Source organism: Theropithecus gelada, chromosome 14 (assembly GCF_003255815.1).
Source record: "Theropithecus gelada isolate Dixy chromosome 14, Tgel_1.0, whole genome shotgun sequence".
NCBI lineage: Eukaryota > Metazoa > Chordata > Mammalia > Primates > Cercopithecidae > Theropithecus > Theropithecus gelada.
In genome coordinates, this window is record NC_037682.1 from 1,126,934 (window position 1) to 1,151,584 (window position 24,651).

The 24,651-nt window shown below is 58.4% G+C and overlaps 1 protein-coding gene across 8 annotated transcripts in view; it reads right to left on the bottom strand.

Annotated features, from left to right (window-relative positions):
• Positions 1–24,651, bottom strand: part of CHID1 (chitinase domain containing 1) — a 47,742-nt gene that overhangs the window by 16,140 nt on the left and 6,951 nt on the right. For 5 of the 8 annotated variants that reach the window (XM_025356076.1, XM_025356073.1, XM_025356074.1 and 2 more), the window contains 9 exons: positions 19,491–19,644; positions 17,888–18,037; positions 17,119–17,251; positions 15,893–15,937; positions 14,966–15,072; positions 14,300–14,361; positions 10,095–10,187; positions 2,002–2,103; positions 1,212–1,367 (listed from right to left, as the gene is read on the bottom strand). In XM_025356076.1, the coding sequence (XP_025211861.1) occupies positions 1,212–1,367; positions 2,002–2,103; positions 10,095–10,187; positions 14,300–14,361; positions 14,966–15,072; positions 15,893–15,937; positions 17,119–17,251; positions 17,888–18,037; positions 19,491–19,644 (1,002 nt within the window). Of the gene's footprint in view, positions 1–1,211; positions 1,368–2,001; positions 2,104–10,094; positions 10,188–14,299; positions 14,362–14,965; positions 15,073–15,892; positions 15,938–17,118; positions 17,252–17,887; positions 18,038–18,630; positions 18,706–19,490; positions 19,646–24,651 lie in introns of those variants that run through there. The other 3 variants (XM_025356071.1, XM_025356072.1, XM_025356077.1) reach the window with 3 other exon arrangements.

Genomic DNA, 24,651 nt, shown 5'->3' on the forward strand with positions numbered 1-24,651 from the left:
GGCTGCAGTGAGCTATGATCACACCAGTGCACTGCAGCCTGGACGACAGAGTGAGACCCTGTCTCAAAAAAAAAAAAACAAAAGGAAACAGAAAAAAGAATCCTGGCCGGGCGCGGTGGCTCACACCTGTAATCCCAGCACTTTCGGAGGCCGAGGCAGGAGGATCACAAGGTCAGGAGATCGAAACCATCCTGACTAACATGGTGAAATCCCATCTTTACTAAAAAGACAAAAAATTAGCAGGGCATGGTGGCGGGCGCCTGTAGTCCCAGCTACTCAGGAGGCTGAGGCAGGAGAGTGGCGTGAACCCAGGAGGCAGGGCTTGCAGTGAGCCGAGATGGCACCACTACACTCCAGCCTGGGCAACAGAGCGAGACTCCGTCTCAAAAAAAAAAAAAAAAAAAAAAAAAGAGAGATTCCCAAAAGGTAAACGGTGTATTCGTGAGCTGTGGGACAAATTCAATGGATCTAGTGTTTGTGGTCTCCAAAGGAAAGGACAGAAGAAACACAAAATATTTGAAGAATTTGGCCCCAAATTTTCCAAATTTGCTAAGAGTACGAATGCACAGATTCAAGAAGCTCCATGAACGCTATGCAAAAGGAAAACGAAGACGTGTCAATCAAATTGTTCAAAACCAGCCATAAATACAAGATAGTCCTAAGAGCAGGGAGGACGGCAACACACGCAGAACAAGGTGGCGGTGAAACGCCGTCTGTCCGAATGAGAAGGCGGCAACGTGCTTAAGGTGCCGGTGAAAAAACCGACAGCCAGAACTCTACAGCCAGGAAAATGTCCTCCAGAAATGAAGTAAAGTGATGCCAAAAAGAAACCACACTGGCAGAGCACACCAAGAACACACAAAGCAGGAAATCAGTCATGGGCAGAGGAGAGGAGCATTCAAATTCAACACGGGAGGCCCCGGCCGGCCTGGGTGCTGTCGGCGAGGCTGACAGGTGGGGGAAGCCTCCGTCCCAGCTTCGCCCAGATATGGGGACAGCTGACGTGGCGGTGTCATGGGTGGCGACCACAGTGGGGGCTGCGGTGGGGCGGGCACCAAGCAGGACTGACTCCTGGCCCAACCCCTATCTCTGACTCTGTGGGGCATGAGCCCCAGGGGACCGGGACCCTCCCCATCACTCCGTCTCCTTACACCCACACCCACCCACACCCAGTGACACCTTCAGCACAGCAGGGAGAGCCCTTGGCTCACCTGGCCCCAACAACAGGCTCACGGGCATCCTTGGAGGTCGCGTAGTCCATACCATAGAAGTTGAGCCCCAGGAGGATTTTGCTTCGCCACTTGGACTTGGGGTCCAGGACCTGGACGCAGGCTCGAACCCAGGACAGGGGTGCATTAGGGCCAGGCCTGCAGGGCAAGGGGTGAGCAAGTTTCAGCAACAGGGAAGGCCCCGCACCTGAGCCACTGTTGGGGCCCTCCACCGAGGGGTGCATTCATCCCATGCTGCGGCTAACACCTCTAGAAAGTTGTGAAGAATAGAAGTGACCCATTACAACGGGCTGTCAGCAGAGCGGCCCCAAGAGGCACGCCACATCCAGGGCCAGGAACTCATATGCGGCCCCCACCCCAGAGCCACAGGCAGGAGTTCACATGACACAGTGAGGTCAGCAGACATGAGGCCTTCTGAGCATCCTTCCTGGAGTGTCCCTGCCTGCGCCCTGTGTCACATGGCCCACCCACAATAGTGTGGCTCAGGCCAAGGAGGACAGGGCGGCATTGGGCAGCAGCAGGACTGTGCCTGTGCCCCACCTGTGACCCGGCTCCACCAGAGGCAGGGCCCCACCCACGGGACCACCACAGGGCACGGGACAGGTGCAGTGCCACTGGCTTCCCCAGGTGGGCGTCCAGGTTCAGCAGTTAGCCTTCTGCACAGAACCACAGATAGGAGGGCGTCAGCTGTGCCCAGGAGCCCCCCAGGTCCACACTGACTGCTGCGCTGTGGAGTCTGCTGTACCCTAGAAGCCCCCAAGCCCACACTCACTGATGCGCTGTGGAGTAGTCGTAGGTCATGAGGCTGAAACCATCCAGCACGGGGGCCAGTTGCTCAAACTCCTTGTGTGTGAACATGCCCAGCTGGTCGGTCCTGCAACAGACAGGTGCAGCCACCTCAGACTGCTATGCCCTGCCTAAAAACTCTCCCTAGCTGCGGTTCAGCTGGGGTGACAGCAAGCTGGCTGTGGGGAACTTGGGTCACTTCTTCCCAGGGGAAAAGTGTCCTCCTGGGGTGGGGGCAGCCTGCAGCTTGGTCGGGGCCACAGAGGCTGGGGGCTGGGAGACACGGGGATGTGGTCATGGGGGCCCAGAGGCCTGAGACCAGGATATAGTTGAGAATGACAGGCCTAACGGTGGGGAGACCTGGGCCAGGGCTGCCCATGGAGGGGCAAGGTCCATGGAGAGTGGCTAAGAGGATGGGCCACTGCTGAGAGCTGGAGTCGCTGAGATGGAGGTGACTGATCTAGGCTCCCAGGAGCATCCCCTCCCGGGGTCTGCACCAAAGCCTCCCTGAAAACAGAGGCGGCTCCTGGGACACAGCCCTCAAGCCCACTCACGGTCAGCCTGATCCAATCAGACTGTCCAAAGCCCTCACTGGACCTCAGCAGGTAGATGGGAAGTACAAGTGCTTGGCTCCCAGGGATGGAGCAAGGCTGTGTGGCACATTCCCTGGTCGGCTGCGGACACCTGTGGCATGGGCACTGCAGAGGAAGCAGTCCTGTTCTATCTGCCTGGCCCCTGGGCCATCTCTGGACGGCAGCCCTTCCCTCGGGGACCTGCTCCTTCCTGACCTAGATCCACTGGGAACTAGTGTCTCCGGGGGCAGCCCTCCTGCCTGGCCCAGGGAGAGCTGGGCGCTGGCCTATGGCCCCTCCACACCCAGGTCTGTAAGCCAAGGGGAGATGGGAGTGGTACACAAAGGTCAACACTGAGGGGGCCAAGGGACCCCACGGCAGCAGGACACAGGACAACAGCATGGGGGACGCGGTCGGAGGAGCGGCAACCACCAAAGTGAGGTGGGCCCCTGTGAGGCAGTGAGGCTGTGAGCCCTGATCTCCCTCAGTTGTGACCCCTCCTCTGCTCAAGGGTCACTGGGCTTCCAAATCTGGACCATGCCAAGGGCCTCAGTGCTGGGGCTTCTGTCAGGGGCTTCAGGGCCCAAGACACCCCTGCAGATCCCTGGCCCCACCTGGCAGGTCTGAGGAGCCCCTCTCCAGATGTGCAGTTTTACCCCAGCCCCTGCCTTGAGTCTACTAGGACCAACGTCTGGGCCTTCCTCCTCTGCTGGGCACCAGGAGACCCAGGCCCCAGAGTCTGTCCGCCCTGCGCTATCCCGGCCTGCAGGTACATGGAGCATCATCAGTGGTCCCCTCAGCCCTGACCTCTTTTCCTGATGCCTGCCAGCCCCACTGCTCAGGCATGGTCAGCCTCCCTGGATCCCTGAGAAACACCTCCCAGCGCTATGCCCATCACTCCTGGTGGCCTCCTCAGTGCCTGGGCCCCTCTCTATAGCCAGGTGCCCCTAAGACCTCAGCCCCAAATCCAGTTGTCCACTCAACCCTTCCCGCCCTGCAACCTCCCTCTGGGCCGAGGCCTCCACCCAGGTCCTCTCACCGACACCCAAGGTCATTTCTTTTTTTTTTTTTTTTTTTGAGACGGAGTCTCACTCTGACGCCCAGGCTGGAGTGCAGTGGCCGGATCTCGGCTCACTGCAAGCTCCGCCTCCCGGGTTTACGCCATTCTCCTGCTTCAGGCCTGCTGAGTAACTGGGACTACAGGCGCCCGCCACCTCGCCCGGCTAGTTTTTTTGTATTTTTTAGTAGAGACGGGGTTTAACTGTGTTAGCCAGGATGGTCTCGATTGCCTGACCTCGTGATCCGCCCGTCTCGGCCTCCCAAAGTGCTGGGATTACAGGCTTGAGCCACCGCGCCCAGCCTCATTTCTATTTTTGAGATGGGGTCTCTATGTCACCCAGGCTGGAGTGCCGCGGCATGATCCTATCTTGCTACTGCCTTGAACTTTTGGGCTCAAGCAATCCTCTTGCCTTTTTTAGTTGATTCAAAAAGGAAAAATGGCTGGGTGTGACGACTCACACCTATAATCCCAGCATTTTGGGAGGCTGAGGCAGGTTGATCTCTTGAGCCCAGGAATTGGAGTCCAGCCTGGGGAACACAGCAAGACTCTTGTCTCCACAAAAAAATGAAAAAATTAGCCAAGTGTAGTGGTTGTGTGCCTATAGTCCCAACTACTTGGGGGGCTGAGGTGGGAGGATGGCTTGAGCCTAGGAGGTGGAGGCCGCAGTGAGCCATGATCATGCCACTGCACTGCACTCCAGCCTAGGCAACAGAGCAACACAACGAATCGGTGTTGCTGTGGACAGGGTACTCGTGTCCCCACAAATGGTTATGCTGAAGCCCTAACCACTGACGCGATGGTTTCTGGAGATGGGGCCTTTAGGAGGTGGTTAGGGCTAGACGAGGCCATGACGATGGGCCCCATGGCAGAGTTAGTGTCCCTATGAGAAGAGACACCACAGCTGTTTGCCATGTGAGGACGCAGCAAAAAGGTGCCAACTGCACCAGGAAGAGGCCTCGCCGGAAGGCAGCCTTCGGGCTTGCCAGCGCCTCTCCCAGTCAGTCCCAGGCAGCCCCTTGGCCCCTCCCACACAGAGCCCCCTGGCTCACAGCCCACAACACTCAGACCCTGGCGGCAGATGCCAGGCAGCATGGGCTGTCGGTTCCATCCCAGCCCGGTTGCTCCTGAGCTGAGATCTCCCCGTGACTTGCATTTACGCTTCCCTCATGAATAACGTGGTTGAGCGTCTCCCAGCCTGCCCACCAGCTCCATGCACACATCTACTGTGGCCTCTCGTGGCTCCGAGTCCAGGTCTCCTGCCCGCTTTTCTGTGGGGTCTTTGTTGCTTGTTTGCTTTTCTTCTCTTCTGTTTTTGAGTCAGGGTCTTGCTGTTGCCTCCCGAGGAGCTGGGACCACAGGCGCCACCACGTCCGGCTAATTTTTAAATTTTTGGTAAAGATGGGGTCTCACTATGTTGCCCAGGCTGGTGTCAAACTCCTGGGCTCAAGCGATCCTCCAGCCTCAGCCTCCCCAAATGCTGGCATGACAGGCGCGAGCCTCCACACCCAGCCCCTCATTGCGTTCCCACCGCCATGTTCGCATTTTCTCTCCCTCTAGCTCTCTCAGGTGGTCATGTGCTCTTGGTCAGGGGCGTGGGCAGCACCGCTTCTCCTGGTGAGAGGCTGGTCTTCTCGCTCCTTTGTGGTGTCTTCCAATGTGCCGACATCCTGGTCAGAGTTGTCTGTGTCTGTCAGTCACTCCTTCCTCTCACGTGCCCCATGGTTCTGCTTCTAACTTCGGCCTTTGCTGCACCCAGGGCTGTGGCCAGCATGACTGCCTGTCCCTTTGGCTCCTCCTTTGCCAATCTTATGGCAGCCCTGTCAGTCGCAGTTTCTACTCTGCAGGGCCCTGTCCCAGTCCAACTCCTCCGCTGTGCCCATGATGCCCTTCCGAGCACCCAGTCCTGTTTCACACGCTGCTATATCAGACATGTGGGCTCCTGCTGTGAGCCAGGCTCGTGTGCCTCCCCCACATCCACAGTGCTGCAACACCCCTGTCCCTCTCGTGGGCACTGTACCTTCTACCATCTCAAGGCCTTGGCCGCACCAGACGCTCCTGGCAGAGTGGGCTTCACTCCACAAGGCCTTGGTAGGTGAGGCCATGTGTCCAGGATCTGGCTCCCACCAGCTACAGAACGTGGCACAGAAACCAGGAATGCCCCTCACGCCTCCACCAGAAATGCAGCCCCACAATGTCCCCAAGCAGGAAGGGGCAGTCTTGCCAGGGGACAGGGTTCCACACTGCGCCCCTCAGTGCAGCATGCCAACACGCCACACGCATGTGGCACAGCTTGCGTATTCCCTTCGGGGCTCACGTTGCTGCCCACTGACCCAACAACTCTGCTACAGCGGGGCACCAACCACGGCCACAGGCTGGGAACGGTCCTCACACTTTCAAGGGTGGTAACAACACGAGGGAACAAAGCAGGCCCCATCCAGAGGTGGAAGCAGCTCACGGTGGTGATCAGTGGGGGAGAGGGGAGGGAACCAGGCCCGTGCCCCTGGTCCTGCCACCCCCCACCTGGCGCTGGCCCTGGGGACCACCCGGGAATGTGGACCTCCTCCTACCCGCAAGAAAGACTGCAAAGGGGCCACTGCCAGGACCGCCCCTCCCCAGCCTGTGTCCCTCACCCAGACAGCCACGAGAGCCGGCAGCGGAGCCATTTGTCTCTGTGCCCCACGGCACCCGGACAAGAGGGGATCGCCACGGCTGAGAAATGAGGTAACAGCTTGTCCTGGATTAGACACAGCGTGACTTCAGATGAACAGGAATTACCGCTCACACCGAAAACACCATGTTCTGAATTCATTTCTGAGGAACGAAACCCCGGGAGGAAGGAAGGAAAAGGAGCTCATCACAGCCAGCTGCCCACCCTCCCATCGCCCATGTCCTGGGTGGGCCCCATGCAGGCAGCGGCAAGGAAGGTGAGTGCCCACTCAGCCTCGACTGGATCCCGGGCCTACACCAATGCCAGTGCCCCTCCAGACGGCTGGACGCGCTCTGCTCTGCCCTGCCCGGGCTGCCCCTGCACGAGCTTGGTGCTGAGACAGGGCGCTCTGTGCCCCAGGGCCCTGGGGGTGCACTGCCCAGCTGGCTGCCTCACACTCTCCTCCCCAAGTCACCCTTTCTTTCCCTCTTTCCAGAAAGAGGGGATGAACAATCTCAGGCTGGGGCCTGACCAGGTCCCTCCAGCCACATAGACCCCACAGCTGCCAGAGGCCAGGGTGGATGCGGCCTCCAGACCAGCGTCCTCCCAGATGCCGAGGGGAGATGGTAACACAAGTGAGCCCAGTCTTCTGCCATGTACCCACACCGTCCCTCCAGCACGGCACAACTCCCACGTTCTACCTACGACCTCCCTGAAACCCCCACCCACCCACCTTGGTCTCAACACTAGGCCCATGTGGCAGATGCCCCCTCTTCCCTCGGCCAACCAGGTACCATCTCCGGGTGATGTCTGCCTCACTGCGTCGACGCCAGGCAAAAGGAACGTCAGCTCCATGTCAACCCCTCCCGCCGCCATCTGCCGGGGTGGGCCCATCTCTTCCCTGCTCCTGCACTGCAGCTACCAGACCCTACGGGCTCAGCCTCCATCCTCCCTAGATTCTCATCTTCCAGCCACCCAGCAGGGGAGAGCCGTAGTATGTTCCCAGTTGACCTCCCTCCAGGCTGTGAGGAAGGTATGGGCTCAGCCTGTGGTCCCCAGTCCCTGCCAGCCACACCGCCTGGCCCCGCAGTTCCCACCTGCAGAGCCAGGCCCCACAGCAGCCCTGAGGGAATGCCAGTTCCCAACCCTAACAGAGATGGTGGCATCAGTGTCAGGCCCCACAGCCATCCTCAGGGAATACCTTTCCCCAACCCTAACAGATGCTGGCATCACTGTCCCTGCAACCTCCCACGCTCAGGGAATCTGCCCCCAGCAGCCAGTGCCCACACCTGTTCCTCCACCCACAGCTCCCCTCCCCCTCTGCCTGTCGGAGATTTCTGAACCTGTCTCCCATGGCCTTGGGTCGCCTGACCCATCTGCTGCTGCCAGCCTCCTCACCCCTCACGATGGCTGCTCTACTGTCCATCAGCCTGCAGGCCTAGCCTGCTCCCTGACTGGCCTGTCAGCACCCTTCAGCTCTTTGGGGACCGACCTCAGCCTGGATCTCAGCCTGTCTACACCGCACAGGATGCCTACAGTCCCCCCCAGAGGCCTCCACACACACTGCCAGCACGCAGCCTGCCCCATCCCCCGAGGCTGCAGACAAGAGGCAGGTATGCGGGGAGCAGGGGCCTCTGTGCAAACGTGTTTGCTGAGGATCCGGTGATGGCGCCCCCATGCGTTACCTTTCTCTGACTGCTGAGTCGGGCTCCACATAGTGATGGCCTGCCCTAAACCATGGGGCTTGGAGGAGATGGCCAGCGTCGTGGCCCCACACACCTCAGAGTGGACCCACCAGCGCCATGCAAAGGGAGCCGTGAGCTTTGGTTGCTGTGGGGTGAGGGGCAGGGACCTGGCCCAGCTCAGACTGCCCACTTCCTGCCTAGGGCCAGAAGCTCAGGCAGAGGCTGCCACCAGCAAAAGGCAGGCACCTGGCCCTCTGCCCCGGCCTCAAGAACTGCCCTGGGCTCCTGAGCTGGTCCCCACCGATGGCTGCTTCTGCAGCTCCCCTAAGTACAAAGGGCAACTCGGAGCCCCATGAAGTCTGTGCCTTACAGAGGTGGCCTCTGGACAGGGAACGTCTGCCACCCCGAAAAATTTTCTCCCAGCCCCAGGCCTGCAAAGTCCTCCCAACAACCTGAGACAGGTGCTGTCAGCTCAGGAAGGGCATGTCCTCACAGCCAGCCCCTGCCAGCCCCCTTCAAACTCTGGGAACACAGGTCAGACATAAGTGTCTCACGTCGGAAAAGGCTGGCCACGGTGGCTTGGGAGGCTGGGGTGGGACGATCGCTTGAGCCCAGGGGTTCAAGACCAGCCTGGGCAACATGGCAAAACCTCATTTCTACAAAACAAAAAACAAACAAACAAAAAATTAGCTGGGTGTAGTGGCATGTGCCTGTGGTCCCAGCTACTTAGGAGGCTGAGGTGGGGGAATCACTTGAGCCTGCGAGGCAGAGGTTGCAGTGAGACCAGGCTGGGTGACAGAGTGAGACTCCATCTCAACAAAAAGAAAAGAAAAGAAAAAGATGCAGTGTAGGGGATGACACAGGCCCCAAACCCAGAATAGAGGTGAGACCCCAGCCCTGGACTTGGGCCCGTTCTTGCTGGGGAAGGTGAGGTTGGTGGGCTGTGGGAGCAGAATCGTGAACGCAGAGCCGGGCTCCTCCCTCCCGAGCACCACCCACAGGTCAGCCCAGCTGGCACATAAAGGAGAGGGAGGGGCCAGGGCACACAGCAGTGTGGGCTCGGTCTGGGACAGGAGGTCCGAACGCCTGGTCACAGGCAGAGCGAGTCCTGTCATCACAATGCTGGGCATGTGTGCAAGCTCAGGCCATGCACAAAGCAGCCCCCAGGGCTCAGCTCTCAGCACCCCTTCTGCTTTCCACTTTCCAAGGTCTTCCATCAAAGGGTCAGTCTGAGTCCACCAGGAACTAGGAACTGCGTTGTGCTGGGAGCCAGAAGGGTCTGAGCACAGCCCGCCCCAGCTCCAGGGAAGGAACCTGGCCACGACAGCAGGACCAGGGGCAGAGGTCTGAAACTGGTCTGCAGGACATGCTGCCGTGTCTGTCCCAGTGCTGCCTTGCCTGGCTGAAGCCCATACTGATCAGTGGAGAGCCCTGGAAAGCCTGGAGAGAAAAGTCGGTTGACCGTGCAAAGCGCCCTCAGCAGCCTCCAGGCTGTGAAGGAGGCCACCAGGCTGCCTGCTTAGCCAGGGGTGCCACCCTGAGGGCATGGCCGGCCTGTGCTGGGACAGGCATCTGCAGGGTGGCAGCCTCCTGTGAGCACAAACTGGCTCTTCTGTGAGTCCCTCTAGACATCCTCGGGCTTGGGGGTGCACCCAACCACACACAGTGAGTGGCCCACAGTCCCCTCTCTGCCTCTGAAGGGACAGAAGGCTGCAGTGGTGCAGAGGGTTGGCAGCTTCTTTCCAGAGTGGTGGGCCGGGAAGCCCAGTGTCTGCCTGAGGGGCTGCTCTGGGCAGAGCCCTGGGACTTCTGCCTCGACACCTTGGGGTGCCCCCAACCAGGCTAGCCCTGCCTGGGCTCTGTGACTCCCCAACCCAGCCTGCTTCTGTCCACTTGGCCCCCAGGTCTGCCCCTGGGACTCACGTGCTGACCTGGAGCCTTCTCTGGGCCCAGCACAGGGGCACAGTGTGTGTGTGGCAGCTGAAGCCTCTACAGATGGGCTGGGGTTTGGGTGTTGAGCAGGAGGGTGTGGGCCCTTGGCCAACACCCTGTACTGGCTGCCCCAGATCCCAGAGACCTCCACAGCCACCCCCACACCTCCAGGGCGGCACTTACCCGGGGGTGATGGCAGGCGGGATGACCAGGAGGGCCAGCAGCCGGGCCTGGTGCAGAGCTTCGGCCAGGTGAGTGAGCATGTGGATGAGGCCCCTGCAAGAACCAAGAGGTGGGGTCGGCAGCGCCTGGCACTGAGGCCTCTCCCAGGGTTCTGTGACACCCACTGCCTCAGGGAGAGGTGGGGCTGGTCCCCAACCTGACACCCTGCAGCAGGGCAGGCGAGGCTGCGAGTCCCTTCGTGGGAACTTCCTATTCATCTCTAGATGTAGCCGCAACAACACTGTCTCATGCCCCAGTGGCCCCCCCTAGAGTGGGGGCCTGTGCAGTACCCTAGGAACCCCCAGAAAGAGGGGCTCAACCAGAGACAGCCCCACATGTCCACACCACACTTCAGACGCCTAGACATGGCAGATTAAAAAAAAAAAAAGACACGCCAGGTGAGGAAAGGCCCCCAGCAGGCCCAGGACACTGACCCAAGGGCAGCTGCAGGGCACTCCAAGGGCCACACCTGCCTGGTGTAGCTGAGGGAAGGAGAGGGCAGGGCACTGGGCAGGGGAGGAGACAGGGAGCAGCAATGAGGCCTCCTCTGGCCCCTAGAGTGGAGCAGTGCTCCCCAAGGGACGGCACTAGCCTCCCTCCTAGCATGGCCTGGGAGCAGCCCTCAGGACCCAAGCCTGCCATGTACACACGCTGGTGCCCATGAGTCTACCCTGCAGGTGGCCTCTTTGCAGAAACTGGCCTGGAGCACATGCTGCTGCAAAGTTGGGTTTCAGGGTGAGGCGTACACACTGGGCCGGCTCTGGCTGATACCGAGCATGGGAGACTGTCACTCTTGCGCTGCAGCCCGGGGAGCAGCCCCATCTGGGGAGGAGACCCAGACCCACCCCTCAGGGGATGACAGGAGGGCTGAGGGCGGGGCAAGAGCCGGCCTTGCTGGCCTCAGGTCCCGCCCCGCTCCAGCACAAGCCTCTGTGGGGCTCGGTGAGAACCAGGTTAGGTCAGGACGGCGTGATAGTTCCTTAGCCAGTATCCAGAGGTCCTGGTGCTCCTGATGGTGCCAGGACCAGGGCCTGGCACGTGCAACTGCTGCATAGCGGCAGCTCCTGTTTCCCTGACATGGCCCAAATGGGACTGTCATTTTCCAAGCTAAGCCCCCATCAATTCCTGGGTAACTCTGGCCCAGATCATCTGGTGTTAGTTCTGCCGGCTGCAATGCAGGCACAGTCCTTAGCGAGGAGCAGAGTCTTTGGGCAGCCTGTCCTCACGCCTCTGCAGCTGTGTCCACAACTCTATGGGTGCCAGAGGCTGTCACGCACTGCGCGCCACTTAGAGGTGGTGGTCGAGGGTGCTGCCCCCGCCCCTGAAACACCAAAGTGAGCAGAGTAAGCCCTGCCCAGATGCCTGGGGAAGTTGACCCTACCTGGGGGTCTCCTGCCTGGCTCCCAGCCTGTGGGCTTTGTGCTGTCTGCAGGTACCCACAGCTCCCCAGGACAGTGGTGGGATGGCCTTCTTCCAGGGCCACACCAGACCTGAAGGCCAAAAGGTGCCCCCAGTCACTCTGTGAGGGGCCCAGGGAGCCTGGGTGTCCACCCGCAGTCAGGCTGTGTGGCCCAGGTGTACCTGGGCCCCCAGGAGACAACATGGGCCCTGGAGGTGATGTGGGCTGCAGCTACAGTGGTGCGGCATTGCCCGGAGTGCTCCTCACAACAGACCCCCTCATACTGCCAGCTGCTGGGACTAGTGGCTCCGAGCGCCCCATCACAACCCCTCTGGATGTGGGGACAACGGTAAGGGGCTGACTCAGCGCTCAGGAGGGACCAGAGGCAGCAACACCCCTGCCAAGGGCACTGCCAACAAACTGCAGGAAAAGCTGCCCTGAGCCTCTGTACAGGGCCCAGTGCTGGGACCAGAACCTGCTGAGCCCAGCCTTGGGCCTGGCACACTGGGGGCTGGGGTCCAAGTGGTGGTCGGAGGCAGGACTGTGCTGAGGCAGCTCCCAGGCAGCAGAATGCCCAAAGGAATCTGTGGAGCCTGGATACTGCCTGCCCTGCCATGCTGGCAGCTCCCCACCTTCCTGCAGGAGCCTGGACACGAGGTGCTCACAGGCCGCTCCCACCCGTCCTCGCCTGCCACAGCCACTCCGGCTCGGCAATTCCCCTACTGCCTCCTGCCCTCCCACCCTGACGTTTATGACCCGTCAGGAGCCCTCAGCCTCCACCCCAGACACGAGGCTGTCTCAGTGCCCCCAGGCCACCCCGACATGAGGTTGTCTCCTGAGGAGCCTCTGGGGCTGTCTCACTGCCTACCTAATGCTCTGAAACAGAAATCTCTGATTAATAGACCCGTTCTCCCAGGACGAGTGAGAAGGCTGGAAGCTGGCGGACTCTGTCTCCTGCTGAGACACCCCCACCCTCAGAGGGTAACAGAAGGTCAGCCCCAGCAGGGTCCTCGGCCCACTGCTCAGCAAGAAGCCCCCCAAGGCAGGGCCTGGGATTGTCCCTCAGCCAGGAATGCAGGCACCTGATCCTCCAGCAGAGCTGGGGCCCCTCAGGGGCTGTGCAGACAACAGACTCCCCACAGTCTTGGGGACATCCTTACCCCTACTGCAGTGCCCTCCCAGCCTCCCTCCACGCAGCTCCTTGTCCTCCTGCTGCTGCCAGGCCTCCCAGGAGGAAAGCAGACAGAGGAGCCTCTCGGACACATCCAGTGGGGGGCACACTGAGGGGTGCTGGCTGAGGGAGTGGGGTCTGGGCACCAGGATCCAGTGGGGGGCACACTGAGGGGTGCTGGCGGACGGTGTGGGGTCTGGGCACCAGTATCCAGTGGGGGGCACACCGAGGGGTGCTGGCGGAGGGTGTGGGGGTCTGGGCACCAGGAAACAGGACTCCAGGGCTCTTCTGGAGCCTGGGCCTGGGAGCAGTTCCAGGAAGAGCCTTGGACTGCTGCCTCCCAGCCAGTGAGTCCCTCAGAGCCTAGTGGGAGGAGCGGTGGGGCTGCAGAGGCTGGAGCCACCCAAAGGGGCAGGACCTGTACCAGCTCCAGGCTGAGGGTCCTCTGAGCCCCTGGGCAGGAATCCTGCCCTACCCCTCATGGGCTCTGCCTCAACAATGTCCCTTCCCTCCCTCAAACTTAAGATCTGTGTGGGGACGCTGCCCCGGGTGGGCAGAGCCTGGACCTGCAGCTCCTCTGCCCATAGCAGCAATGGGATGAAAGTGCCATGGCTGCTGCAGGGGACACCATGGAGCCTGAGCTCAGGCCTGGGCTCTTAAAGCACAACCAGAACTATTTCAGGTGGCAGGGGCGGGGGAGCTGATTCCAGAACCTACGTCTCGCACAGAAGGCTGAAGGGCTGGACAGCTGCCACAGGCGCCCGGTGGAGACGGCGCCAGCCTCACTCGCTGCAACCAGTGGAGTGAGAGGAAGCCACCTGTCCTGAGCACGTTGAGGACGCCCCCTACCAACATCTTGGGCAGCAGTACTGCCCCCCTGCTATCCTGTAGGGCAGTCGTCCACTTTGGCAGAACAGGCAAGGTGGTTGTTTTAGGTGAGTTGGCTGGGCTGCTTGGGCAGGACCAAGGAAGAGCCATTCCTCAGGGCTGTGGCCAGTCCAGTCCAGTCCAGGCGGTGGAGCACTTTCCATCACTCCCTCCAATCCTGGTCAATTGGCCCACGGGGAGTGGGAACCCACAAGGGTCATGGGAGGGCTGGGCTCTGATGTGGCAAAGGGAGTGCTGTGGCCGCCTCCCGGTGGAGGGGACTGCTGCAGAGCCTGGGGGCCTGGGAGGCATTCCCCAGAGGCCACCATGGCAGTCCACACCACGGGTCCTGGCCGTGCTCAGGGACACCCCCAGGAAGGTTCCCCCATGCTCAGTGAGGAGTTTCTGCTTGTGTCCAAGCTCAACCTGCTGTCACCATCTGGGCCATCTTTCTCTTGCCAAGCCTTCATGAATGAGGGTCCTCAAGTTCCTCTGACCACCCAAGAGAGGCATCAGGGCCGGTGCAGCAATGCGTTCAGAGCCGGCTGCGTGCCACAGGCTGCTTCCACTTTTCTGAGCAGGTGTCCATCTTTTGTGCGGCCCCATCCCCACCCCAGGCACAGGGACTGTGGAAGGAAGGCCCTCCCCAAACCCCTGGTCTTTCCTCTAGCCTCCTACAAACACCAGGGCCAGGAGGTGGGCCCCCCACCACCACCTGTGCCCACTCACACGCGCTTCTGGCTTAGCAGCTGGTTCCAGACCTCCACCACGAAGCCATCAAAATGCTGGTTCTGAAAGAAGCAGTCACAGGTAAGGAGGGCCTGGAGGTCCAGGAGGGAGCAGTGGAAAAACAAGAAGCCCGCCACCTCGGCCCACATGGTCAGGTCGTGGCCTGGTCACTCACAAGGCAAGACCCAAGCCTGGTCTGTATGCCCAGAAGTGCCTGTCTAAAGGAGGAAGTGTGGGGGTCCCAGAGGAACAGGAGTGGAAGGGCCAGTGCTCTCCTGCATCCCACCCACCCATGTGCCTCCCCCAACTCCACCCCCAGGGTCTGGGGGCTCCCTGACCCCTGCAACCCAGACATACTGGCAGCCAGCAGGGCTGGGTCCCCTCCCAGGAGGGTAGCAGGCAGCTGGGCTTTGCCCAAGGGAAGCACCATGGCCCAGCAGACAGGTCTCCCATGCCTGGGACCTCCAGAGGAACCGTGGTCAAGAAAGTGAGCAGCAGCCTGAGCCTGGCTGATGCTGCCTTCCCTGGAAGACGGGGGCCACACCAGAAGGTGCCCAAGGAAGAAGCCAGAAAAGCCGAGTGGAAGCCTCGTGGGAGGCCCAGCCAGACGGCCAGGTGGGACCTGGGGGGCTATGCTCAGAGGCTGGAGCAGCACACAGGCCTCACCTTTGCCACCTGGACCACGGTCTTGCTCAGCTCCTCTATCTCATCCTCACTGTCTAAGACATTCCGGAAATCATCGTAAGTCCAGTCCTCAAACAGGAGCCGAGGCACTGCAGTGGCAACAGACACACACGGGGGCCGTGAGTGGGAGATGCTGGAGGCCCCTGCTGCTTGCTGCCTCAAAAAGGCATCCCCTTGGCCTCCAGAGGGAAGTGAGGCCAGACAGTGAGGGGCAGGGAGGCCACCTGGAGCAACCACGCGTCCAGAGAGTATGTCCCAGAGCCTCACAGGCTGGGGGGGGGTTGTGGGGAAGGAGCGAGCAGACGCTGACAGTCCTGATATCCTGACACCAGCTCCCCACAGGGCTCAGCATGGTAGTGGCCCCACCTTACAGGAGGGAGGCTGGGACAGACTCCAGCTGCTCCAGCTCAGACCAGTCACCCGCTTCTAGCATCCCCCAGAGTCTCTCCCTCAGCAACTCGTACTCTTAATCCACTGCCTCTGAGGTTGCCACTGGACGTGGGGACACATGTGCCCCCATCCCCAGCCATGAGCTACAGGGGCACAGGTGAGCCAGGGTCAGCATCACCCTCAGGCCGAGCCCAGGGCTTGGCCCTAGCTGCCCTGATAGGACTCATCAGGTGAATGAAGGAAAAAATGGAAAGGAGAACAATGAAGGCAATGACACTAGCCAAGGAGGTGCTGGCTTTGGAGGGCCACAGCCTGTGTGGGGAGGAGAGCCCAGGACTCCAGCCAGACCAAGGGCTGTGAATGCCAGGCCAGGGCCAGCCCCATCTCAGAGCAGTCAAAGTAACCTGTGCCGCGGCAGCACAGCTGGGTGATCAGGAACATGTGGAGACCCCAGCGCCCACTTGTCCACCCTCGGAGGTCGTGCCATCAGGGCCTTCACTCCTGGCCTGCCAGACTCACCTATGTGCAGGCCCTTGGCATTCTTCCTGATGGCTCGCATCCACCCTGTGGGACATGGAGGGGACAGTCAACAAAGGGACGTGCGCCCGCCGGAAGACTCAGCCTATCTGAGGAGGAAAATGTGGCAGCTGCACCATACGCAATGGGAAGGACAGGGGCGGGGAGGCAGGTGTGAGAACCCACCCCTCCCTGGCCCAGGGCTGGCCCTCCACACTCCCTTTCTAACCCCAACTCTCACCCTTCTGGCCAAGGCCCCCTCCTGACCCTGCAGAGCAGCTCTGAGCTTGCCCTCCCTGAGCTGGGACAGATAAAAGCCTGTGGCCGGCCAGGGGGACAGGCAGCTGCATCCCAGGGCCTGGGGAAGGTCAGGATTTCTCCGAGCTGAAGGATGGCCAGACCCGCCAGGCCCTGACACTGGCCGACACTCCATCACCTCCCCATGGTTCTCTCAGTGTCAGGGAAAACCACTCCTGCTCTCGAAACTCCAAAACTGGCTAACACTTCCCCTGCCATTTCTCTCTGTCCGAGACCAAATGCAAGGTGCGGCCATGTAAACTTGGGCAGATGTCATCAGGATGTGCCATCAGGAGGCAGCCTCTGCCTGAACCCCACCCTCCTCCCTGGCATTGAATGAAAATTGCTGAGAGGGACAGAGGAGGAGAGGCCAATGGCCTGTGCCCTTCACGGCCCAGAGGCCGCCCGAGTCATTGTAGAGCCCGTCCTGCTCATGCTTGTGTGCGGCCCAGAAGAGAAAGCGAAGGCCCACCTCACAGCCACCTGGACCACACAGCAGAGCTGGGCACAACACTCTGAAGCACCAACCTGGCCTTGTAGAGGGTCCCACAGTGGCAACCACCTCAGAAACCCCCTCCACCAGGCCTGCCCTGCTCCACTCCCCTTCCCACTCAGGACACCAGCCCGCACCATGGGTCTGCTCTCCAGGCTTGGCCACAAGGAGTGAGGGCGTGGGCCTCATGGCCATCACACTCACACACCCGCTGTCTCACACTTAAACATGTCCACACTCACAGTCACATTTAACACTCACAATCTCTTCTCTCCCACATCATCAGTCTCACACACACTCACATTTAAATCACACACACACTCCCATACAGAGACACCCACAAAGAGAGACACACCCACTTACACACACACCCCTGCTCTCACACTCACACTCTTTTCAGCCTGTGGGGCAAGCACAGTCAAGCAGGAAGGATGAGAACCTTGGTCCACGTCGTGGAGGCCCGTGACCTCAAACATCTCACGGCCACGTCTCTTCAGCTGCAGCCAGACGGGCGAGATCTGTGTGAACTTGCTCCCAAAGACCTTGGTGACATCGTAGCCATGGCTGTTCCACTGGCAAAAGATGGAGACATCAGACGGAGGACGGGTGAGTGAGCGCCTGCCTCACCATGGTGCTGTCGTTCTGGCGGCTCTGGACATGCCCAGGGCTGGCCAGTGTAGACAGATCTCAGCCTGGACTGACATCAGCTCCTGGCCTGGGGTATCCTTCTCCCACTCTGGACTGCCACTCACAGCCTGGGACCCAGGCCACGACATCCCTTTCACCAAAAGTGACCGGTGCTTGTCTCAAGCCCTGCCCAGAGCTAGTGCACACCACTGCTGCAGGCTGGCAGCTGGGAACAGCAAGAGAAGAGGACGCTGGGTGTGAGAACCCACCCCTCCCTGGCTCAGGGTTGGCTCTGCACACCCACTTCCTGACACCAGACAACCTGAGAGCCCACCTTGGGATTCAGGGGGAACCCACAGAGGTCACCACACCACAGCAAGCCACTGGAGAGACCCCCAAGGCCTTATACTCTGCCATCTCCAGAATGGCACCTCTCCCACTGCAGCCTCACAGCAGTGACAGCCCCAGGAGATCAGAACACAGACCCCCATCACTGACTGGCCAGAAGAGGCCATCGCGGTGCCAGGGCAGCCCGCCTGAGCCTCAGGACCTCCCTCTGCACTGTGAGGGCCCCAACTTACTGGAGTGACATAGCCCAGTACATCTCCAGCAAAGTGTCTGTCCCGGGCCTTTGCTGAGCAGTAGCTGCGATGCTCAAGAACCACGCTTTCAGCTTTGAGGTCCGTCACCACCAAACCCCGGTCTTGAACTGGCTTATCTGAAAACTGACTCTGAAATAAAAGGAATGAGAGAAAGCCATCAGTCATCTGTCCTCAGTGTAGAACACAAAACCCCACCCAGCAAACCCTTTCCATTCAGCCAGCAGCCGAGTCACTGGATCAACACAGTGCTGCTGACCTGGAGACCCTGTACGTAGAGGATCGAGACCACAGCAGGCAATTCAATTCAGAAGGGCTCTGGCTGTCAACAGACACTGGCCGACTGTACAGGGCCTTTCCCACCCTTGCTCTGGGCTGGAAGGCAGGCAGGCAGCCAGACAGCTATGGTGGCTTCCTCCTTGCATGTGAGGGTGGATAGTCTTGCACCAGCTCTGGCCACTTTATACCCATCCGGGCACTCCAGGGCCACACACTTTCCTGGACAAGAACATGCCAGGTGGGCTGGGTGCGGTGGCTCACACCTGTAATCCCAGAACTTTGGGAGGCTGAGGCAGGTGGATCACCTGAGGTCAGGAGTTGGAGACCAGTCTGGTCAACATGGTGAAACTCCATCTCTACTAAATATGCAAAAATTAGCCAGGCATGGTGGCAGGCGCCTGTAATCCCAGCTACTCGGGAGACTGAGGCAGGAGAATCGCTTGAACCTGGGTGGCAGAGGTTGCAGTGAGCAAAGATCGCGCCACTGCACTCCAGCCTGGGCAACAAGAGCGAAACTTCATCTCAAAAAAAAAAAAAAAGAACATGCCAGGCACACGCCACCATGCTGGCCAACCACCGCCGGCCACCGCTCCCACCAATGAGAGTCTTTTCCTGCCATGTCACACCTCCCCCTACTCCACCTCTGCTCCTGGAAACCCTCCATCCAGTTATCAACTCGTCTCTTCTGTCCACACTCTGCGGCCTGGCTCAGCCTCCTCTTGACCTCGCCCCAAGGGGCTCCGTGAGAGAGAGATTTCCACTGCATAGTTTATTTGCCCCCAGACAGCACAGAGAGCATCTGCCAATCCAGGACTAGGTCACAGGAACCGTCCTGTGTTAAGGTCTAGCCAGCGGCATGGGGACTGCTAGGACCGAAGGGTGGTTCTATGAGTTTACACCCTTGAACGTGCAATCCCAGGGCCATCCCAGGGGAACGCCCCAAAAAGCATGAGGCAAACACAGCTCAAGGCCATCACAAAGACAGCAAGATGAAGATGCAGGTGATACAAGCAAGAGGTGGAGGATGGAAACTGGCAACTGGCACATAAAACAAGCTCCATGTGGGGTGAGTGGGGAGGCACCCTACCCTCAAAACTTGGCTCCAAAGGCTGCTCACTCAGAGGCACTGACTGGCCAGAGCTCCAGAACCACGCAGGCTGCCCACCAGCTGCAGGCTCATCAGGTGCCTTTGTGAGGAGCCAAGCCCCTCGAGCCTCCTGGCTCACAGGTCCCAGTGGACAGACAGGAGGATGATGGATCAGCCCTCAGCCAGGACAGTCGCCTCAAGTCCCCAGGCCACCCCTACCTTCTCCAGCAGCGTCTTTGAGGCGGCTTTTTTGGCATCTGACTTTGACAGCGTAGTGTGAACAGGGCTGCAGGCCAGAGCAAGCCAGAGGAGGTTGAAGAGTGTCCGCATGGTAGGTATGTCACAGGAGGGTCCAACCTCGGGGTCCAGAGGGCTGCAGGGAGAACAGAGCACATTCAAACAACCAGTAGAGAGAGGCAGCACATGGGCAACCCCTCTGCTGAGGGGGCCACTTTCTCCTAACAGGGCCTGGGTCCTCATGGCACTGGGCGAGGCCTTGGCCACTGGGACAGAGCCCTGCCCTGGACCAGCCCTGGTGGCCAGAGTCCATTCTCCAGTACTCCTGGGCCTCCTGACTGAGCCACCAGTTCCTCCCAGACACCCAGAGAAGAGCTTCCTCACCATCAGCCACAGAGCCCTCCCCTCACAGTCCAAGGCCGCCCTGACCACCACTAGCCATCTAGGAGAGCATAGGTCCCCACCTCCTCCTTCAAATCCAGAGAAAGCCAAACCATGGTAGGGCTTAAGTGTAAAATAATGAAGTCACAAGCTGGGCCATGTGGTGGCTCACACCTGTAATTCCAACACTTTGGGAGACTGAAGTGGGAAGATTACTTGAGCCCAGGAGTTCGAGACCAGCCTCGGCAACATAGTGAGATCCTACAAAAATTAAATATTTGGGCCGGGTGCAGTGGCTCACGCCTGTAATCCCAACACTTTGGGAGGCTGAGGCAGGCAGATCACCTGAGGTCAGGAATTCGTGATCAGCCTAACCAACATGGTGAAACCCCATCTCTACTAAAAACACAAAAATTAGCTGGGTGTGGTGGTGTGCACCTGTAGTCCCAGCTACTCAGGAGGCTGAGGCAAGAGAATTGCTTGAACCCAGGAGGCAGAGGTTGCAGTGAGCCGAGATCGCGCCACTGCATTCCAGCCTGGGGACAGAGCAAGACTCCATCTCAGAAAAAAAAAAAAAGAAAAAAAATCGTAGACTCAGAGAAGCCTACGATAATGACGACGATGGTGGTGATGCCACATAAGTACTAAGATAAAATATAGGTACCCGTTTATGCAATCTCAGGGTAGAGAAGGCTTTTCCAGCTCTATGAGCACTGGGAGAGATAAGGAAAGAAAACACCACTAAAGTAGAACTACATACAAATGTAAGACTTTCAGGAAATAAAGAAGGAAATGTGAAGACAAATAATAAACCAAAAAATATTTGGAACATACTTGACAATAGTTTTCTACCCATAATCTATTCATAACATGCAAATAAATCTCACAAATCAAGAAAAGACACTTGAATAAAAAACGTCCTGGCTGGGCGCGATGACTCATACCTGTAATCCCAGCACTTTGGGACGCCAGGCGGGTGGATCATGAGGTCAGGAGATCGGGGCCATCCTGGCCAACAAGGTGAAACCCTGTCTCTACTAAGATACAAAAAATAAGCCGGGTGTGGTGGTGCACGCCTGTTGTCCGAGCTCAGGAAGCTGAGGCAGGGGAATCGCTTGAACCTGGGAGGAGGAGGTTGCAGTGAGCCGAGATTGCGCTACTGCACTCCAGGGTAGTGACATAGCAAGACTCCAACTGAAAAAAAAAAAAAAGTCCCACAGCCGGGCGCAGTGGCTCACACCTGTTATCCTAGCATTTTGGGAGACTGAGGTGGGCGGATCACCTGAGGTCGGGAGGTGGAGACCAGCGTGGCCAATGTGGTGAAACCTCGTCTCTATTAAAACACAAAAATTAGCCAGGCGTGGTGGCGGGCACCGCAATCCCAGCTACCCAGGAGTCTGAAGCAAGAGAATTCTTGAACCTGGGAGGCGGAGGTTGTGGTGAGCCAAGATCTTGCCACTGCACTCCAGCCTGGGCGACAGAGTGTGACTCCATCCCCCCAAAAAAATGTCTCACTATAAAAATATCAGATGAAGCCGGGCGCGGTGGCTCAAGCCTGTAATCCCAGTACTTTGGGAGGCCGAGACGGGCGGATCACGAGGTCAGGAGATCGAGACCATCCTGGGTAACCCGGTGAAACCCCGTCTCTATTAAAAAATACAAAAAATTAGCCGGGTGAGGTGGCGGGCACCGGTAGTCCCAGCTACTTGGGAGGCTGAGGCAGGAGAATGGCGTAAAACCGGGAGGCGGAGCTCGCAGTGAACTGAGATCCAGCCACTGCACTCCAGCCTGGGCTACAGAGCGAGACTCTATCTCAAAAAAAAAGAAAAAAGAAAAAAAAAATCAGATGAAAAGAGGTATAACACAGAGACACCCAGAGCCCCAGAAATGAGCAGCTTAGCCTGATTAGCGACAAAGAACTGAACAAACCCTGAAATAAGACGGCATCTCCACCCGCTCTATGAAGAAGTGAAAACAGTGATGCTATCACAGGACCTGGACAACAGTGACTCTGCTGAGCTGTTAGTGGAAATTCAAGTTGAAAAAGCTTTTTTGATGACAATCTGGTCATGAATATACTTTGCAACACGCATTTCCTTTTTTACTTATTTTTGTTATTTTGTTTTTTCTTTTTCCAACATGCATTTCCTTTCTTTCACAAATTCCACATTGGGGGAATTTCTTTCTTTTTCTTTTTCTTTTTTTTTCTTTTGAGATGGAGTCTTGCTCTGTCTTCCAGGCTGGAGTGCAGTGGCACGATCTCGGCTCACTGCAAGCTCCGCGTCCTAGGTTCAAGTGATTCTCATACCTCAGCCTCCCGAGTAGCTGGGATTACAGGCGTGTGCCACCACATCTGGCTAGTTTTTATATTTTTAGTAGAGATGGGGTTTCGCCTTGTTGGCCAGGCTGGTCTCAAGCTCCTGGCCTCCAGTGATTCGCCTGCCTCCCAAAATGAGCCACCATGCCCAGCCATGGGGGATTTTCCACGTATGTAGAAAACATGAGGATGTTCATGGACCTGGCTCTCCCAGATGCTGGAACACAGACAGGCATGGCCATGCTCGTGATGTGCCAGTCAATGAAGACGCTACAAAGCAGCACTTACACAGTGCAGTCCCACAGAGAAAGCATGTAGGGAGGCGTGCTAAAAATCAAATGATGTGCCTTTAAGGTGGAAGCTTAAGAAACAAAACAAAAAAGTAGCCCAGGAGCGGGGGCTCATGCTCCACTTTGGGAGGCCAAGGCGAGTGGATCCCCTGAGGTCGGGAGTTCGAGACCAGCCTGACCAACATGGAGAAACCCCGTCTCTACTAAAAATACAAAATTAGCTGGGTGTGGTGGTGCATGCCTGTAATCCCAGCTACTCAGGAGGCTGAGACAGGATAATCACTTGAACCCAGGAGGCGGCCGGGCGTGGTGGCTCAAGCCTGTAATCCCAGCACTTTGGGAGGCCGAGACGGGCGGATCACGAGGTCAGGAGATCAAGACCATCCCAACATGGGCTAACATGGTGAAACCCCGTCTCCACTAAAAAATACAAAAAACTAGCCGGGCGAGATGGCGGGCGCCTGTAGTCCCAGCTACTCGGGAGGCTGAGGCAGGAGAATGGCGTGAACCCGGGAGGCGGAGCTTGCAGTGAGCTGAGATCTGGCCACTGCACTCCAGCCTGGGCGACAGAGCGAGACTCCATCTCAAAAAAAAAAAAAAAAAAGAAAAAAAAAAAAAATTGAACCCAGGAGGCAGAGGTTGCGGTGAGCCGAGATCGCGCAACTGCACTCGAGTCTGGGCAACAGGAGCAAAAACTCCGTCTCAAAAAAAAAAAGAAACAAAACAAAAAATAAACGAGCAGGCTATCTGGAATTACTGGTCATTCTGTTTCTTCTCTTCTGCTTTATCTGTATTTTCTGGTCTTCCTGCACTAAACTTTTATTATACTGTTTACTTTTAGGTTCTACGGACCACCAACAAATGTGATTCTACTTTCTGGCTGGGCGCTGTGGCTCACGCCTGTAATCCCAGCACTCTGGGAGGCCGAGACAGGCAGATCACAAGGTCAAGAGATCGAGACAATCCTGGCTAACATGGTGAAACTCCATCTCTACTAAAAATACAAAAAATTAGTCGGGCGTGGTGGCGGGTGCCTGTAGTCTCAGCTACTTGAGAGGCTGAGGCAGGAGAATGGTGTGAATCTGGGAGGCGGAGCTTGCAGTGAGCCAAGATAGCGCCGTCTTGAAAAAAAAAAAAAGTGATTCTACTTTCCGTCTTTCACTGGGGTTGGGGGCAGCAACAGGGGGAGCTGAACAACTACCATAGTCCAGCCAGGCTGTTAGTCCTTCATGAAGCTTCGGGACACTGCTGGGAAGAAGTTCTTGGCTAGTTTCACAGCTCTGGCAGCACAGACCCCTCTAGACCAGCTGAGGGGCCCACACAGCCTGGGCAGAGACAGAGACCTGAAAGGTGGGGAGCTCAGCCCAACCCACTACCCGGCAAGTGGGCACATGGCCTTCCCCTCAGGTCACAGGCTCCTGAGGATAAGGGAGCTCAGGCCCAAGAGGCTCCGGGAAGCCCAGCCAGGCAGGTGCACCTGTCAGAAGATGCTGCCAGAGGCAGGCCTACCATAGTGCCTACCCTCCTACCCAAAAGACTTCCTGGCCAGGAACCCGTTTTCACTCCCTCTGAAACCGTCCCCTTGACCCACTTCCTTCTGCAGAGGCACACACTGTCCCACTTTGCCCTGTCTCTTCCCTGGGTGAGACTGGTGCTCCTGGTGCAGACTGAGGGGACTGTGGCTGCTCCCGGGCAGGGATTTTGCATGCTTTGGTACCCAATACACCCACAACACACCTGCGTGGGAAGAACACGGTCCTAGAGCAAGGTCAACCAGTGAAGCTCCCCCACCTAGGAGGCAGGGAGCCACAAGACAGCCTGACCTGCACGCTTATGGGGAGTTAGGAAGGGAACTCACAGGGCAAGCACAGCAGCACCTGGTACATGGAGCCACAGGCAAAACAGTGAGTGCTTGAACAGCCACGGCAGTTCCGAGGGCTGTGCAGAGGGAATAAGGCGGCCCAGGCACAGACCACCACCCTGTGCCCCAACGCCCAACCTCTCCAGCCCCTCTCCTCAGTGACACATCCCAGAATCACAACCAAGGGCAGCAGCCTGCTGTCACCTGCCCCTAGCCCCACTATCTTTCTGCTGCAGCTAAGGCTTGGTCTGAGTCAGCAACAGCCCCAGGGAAGGAGGGGAGGGTTCTGGCCAT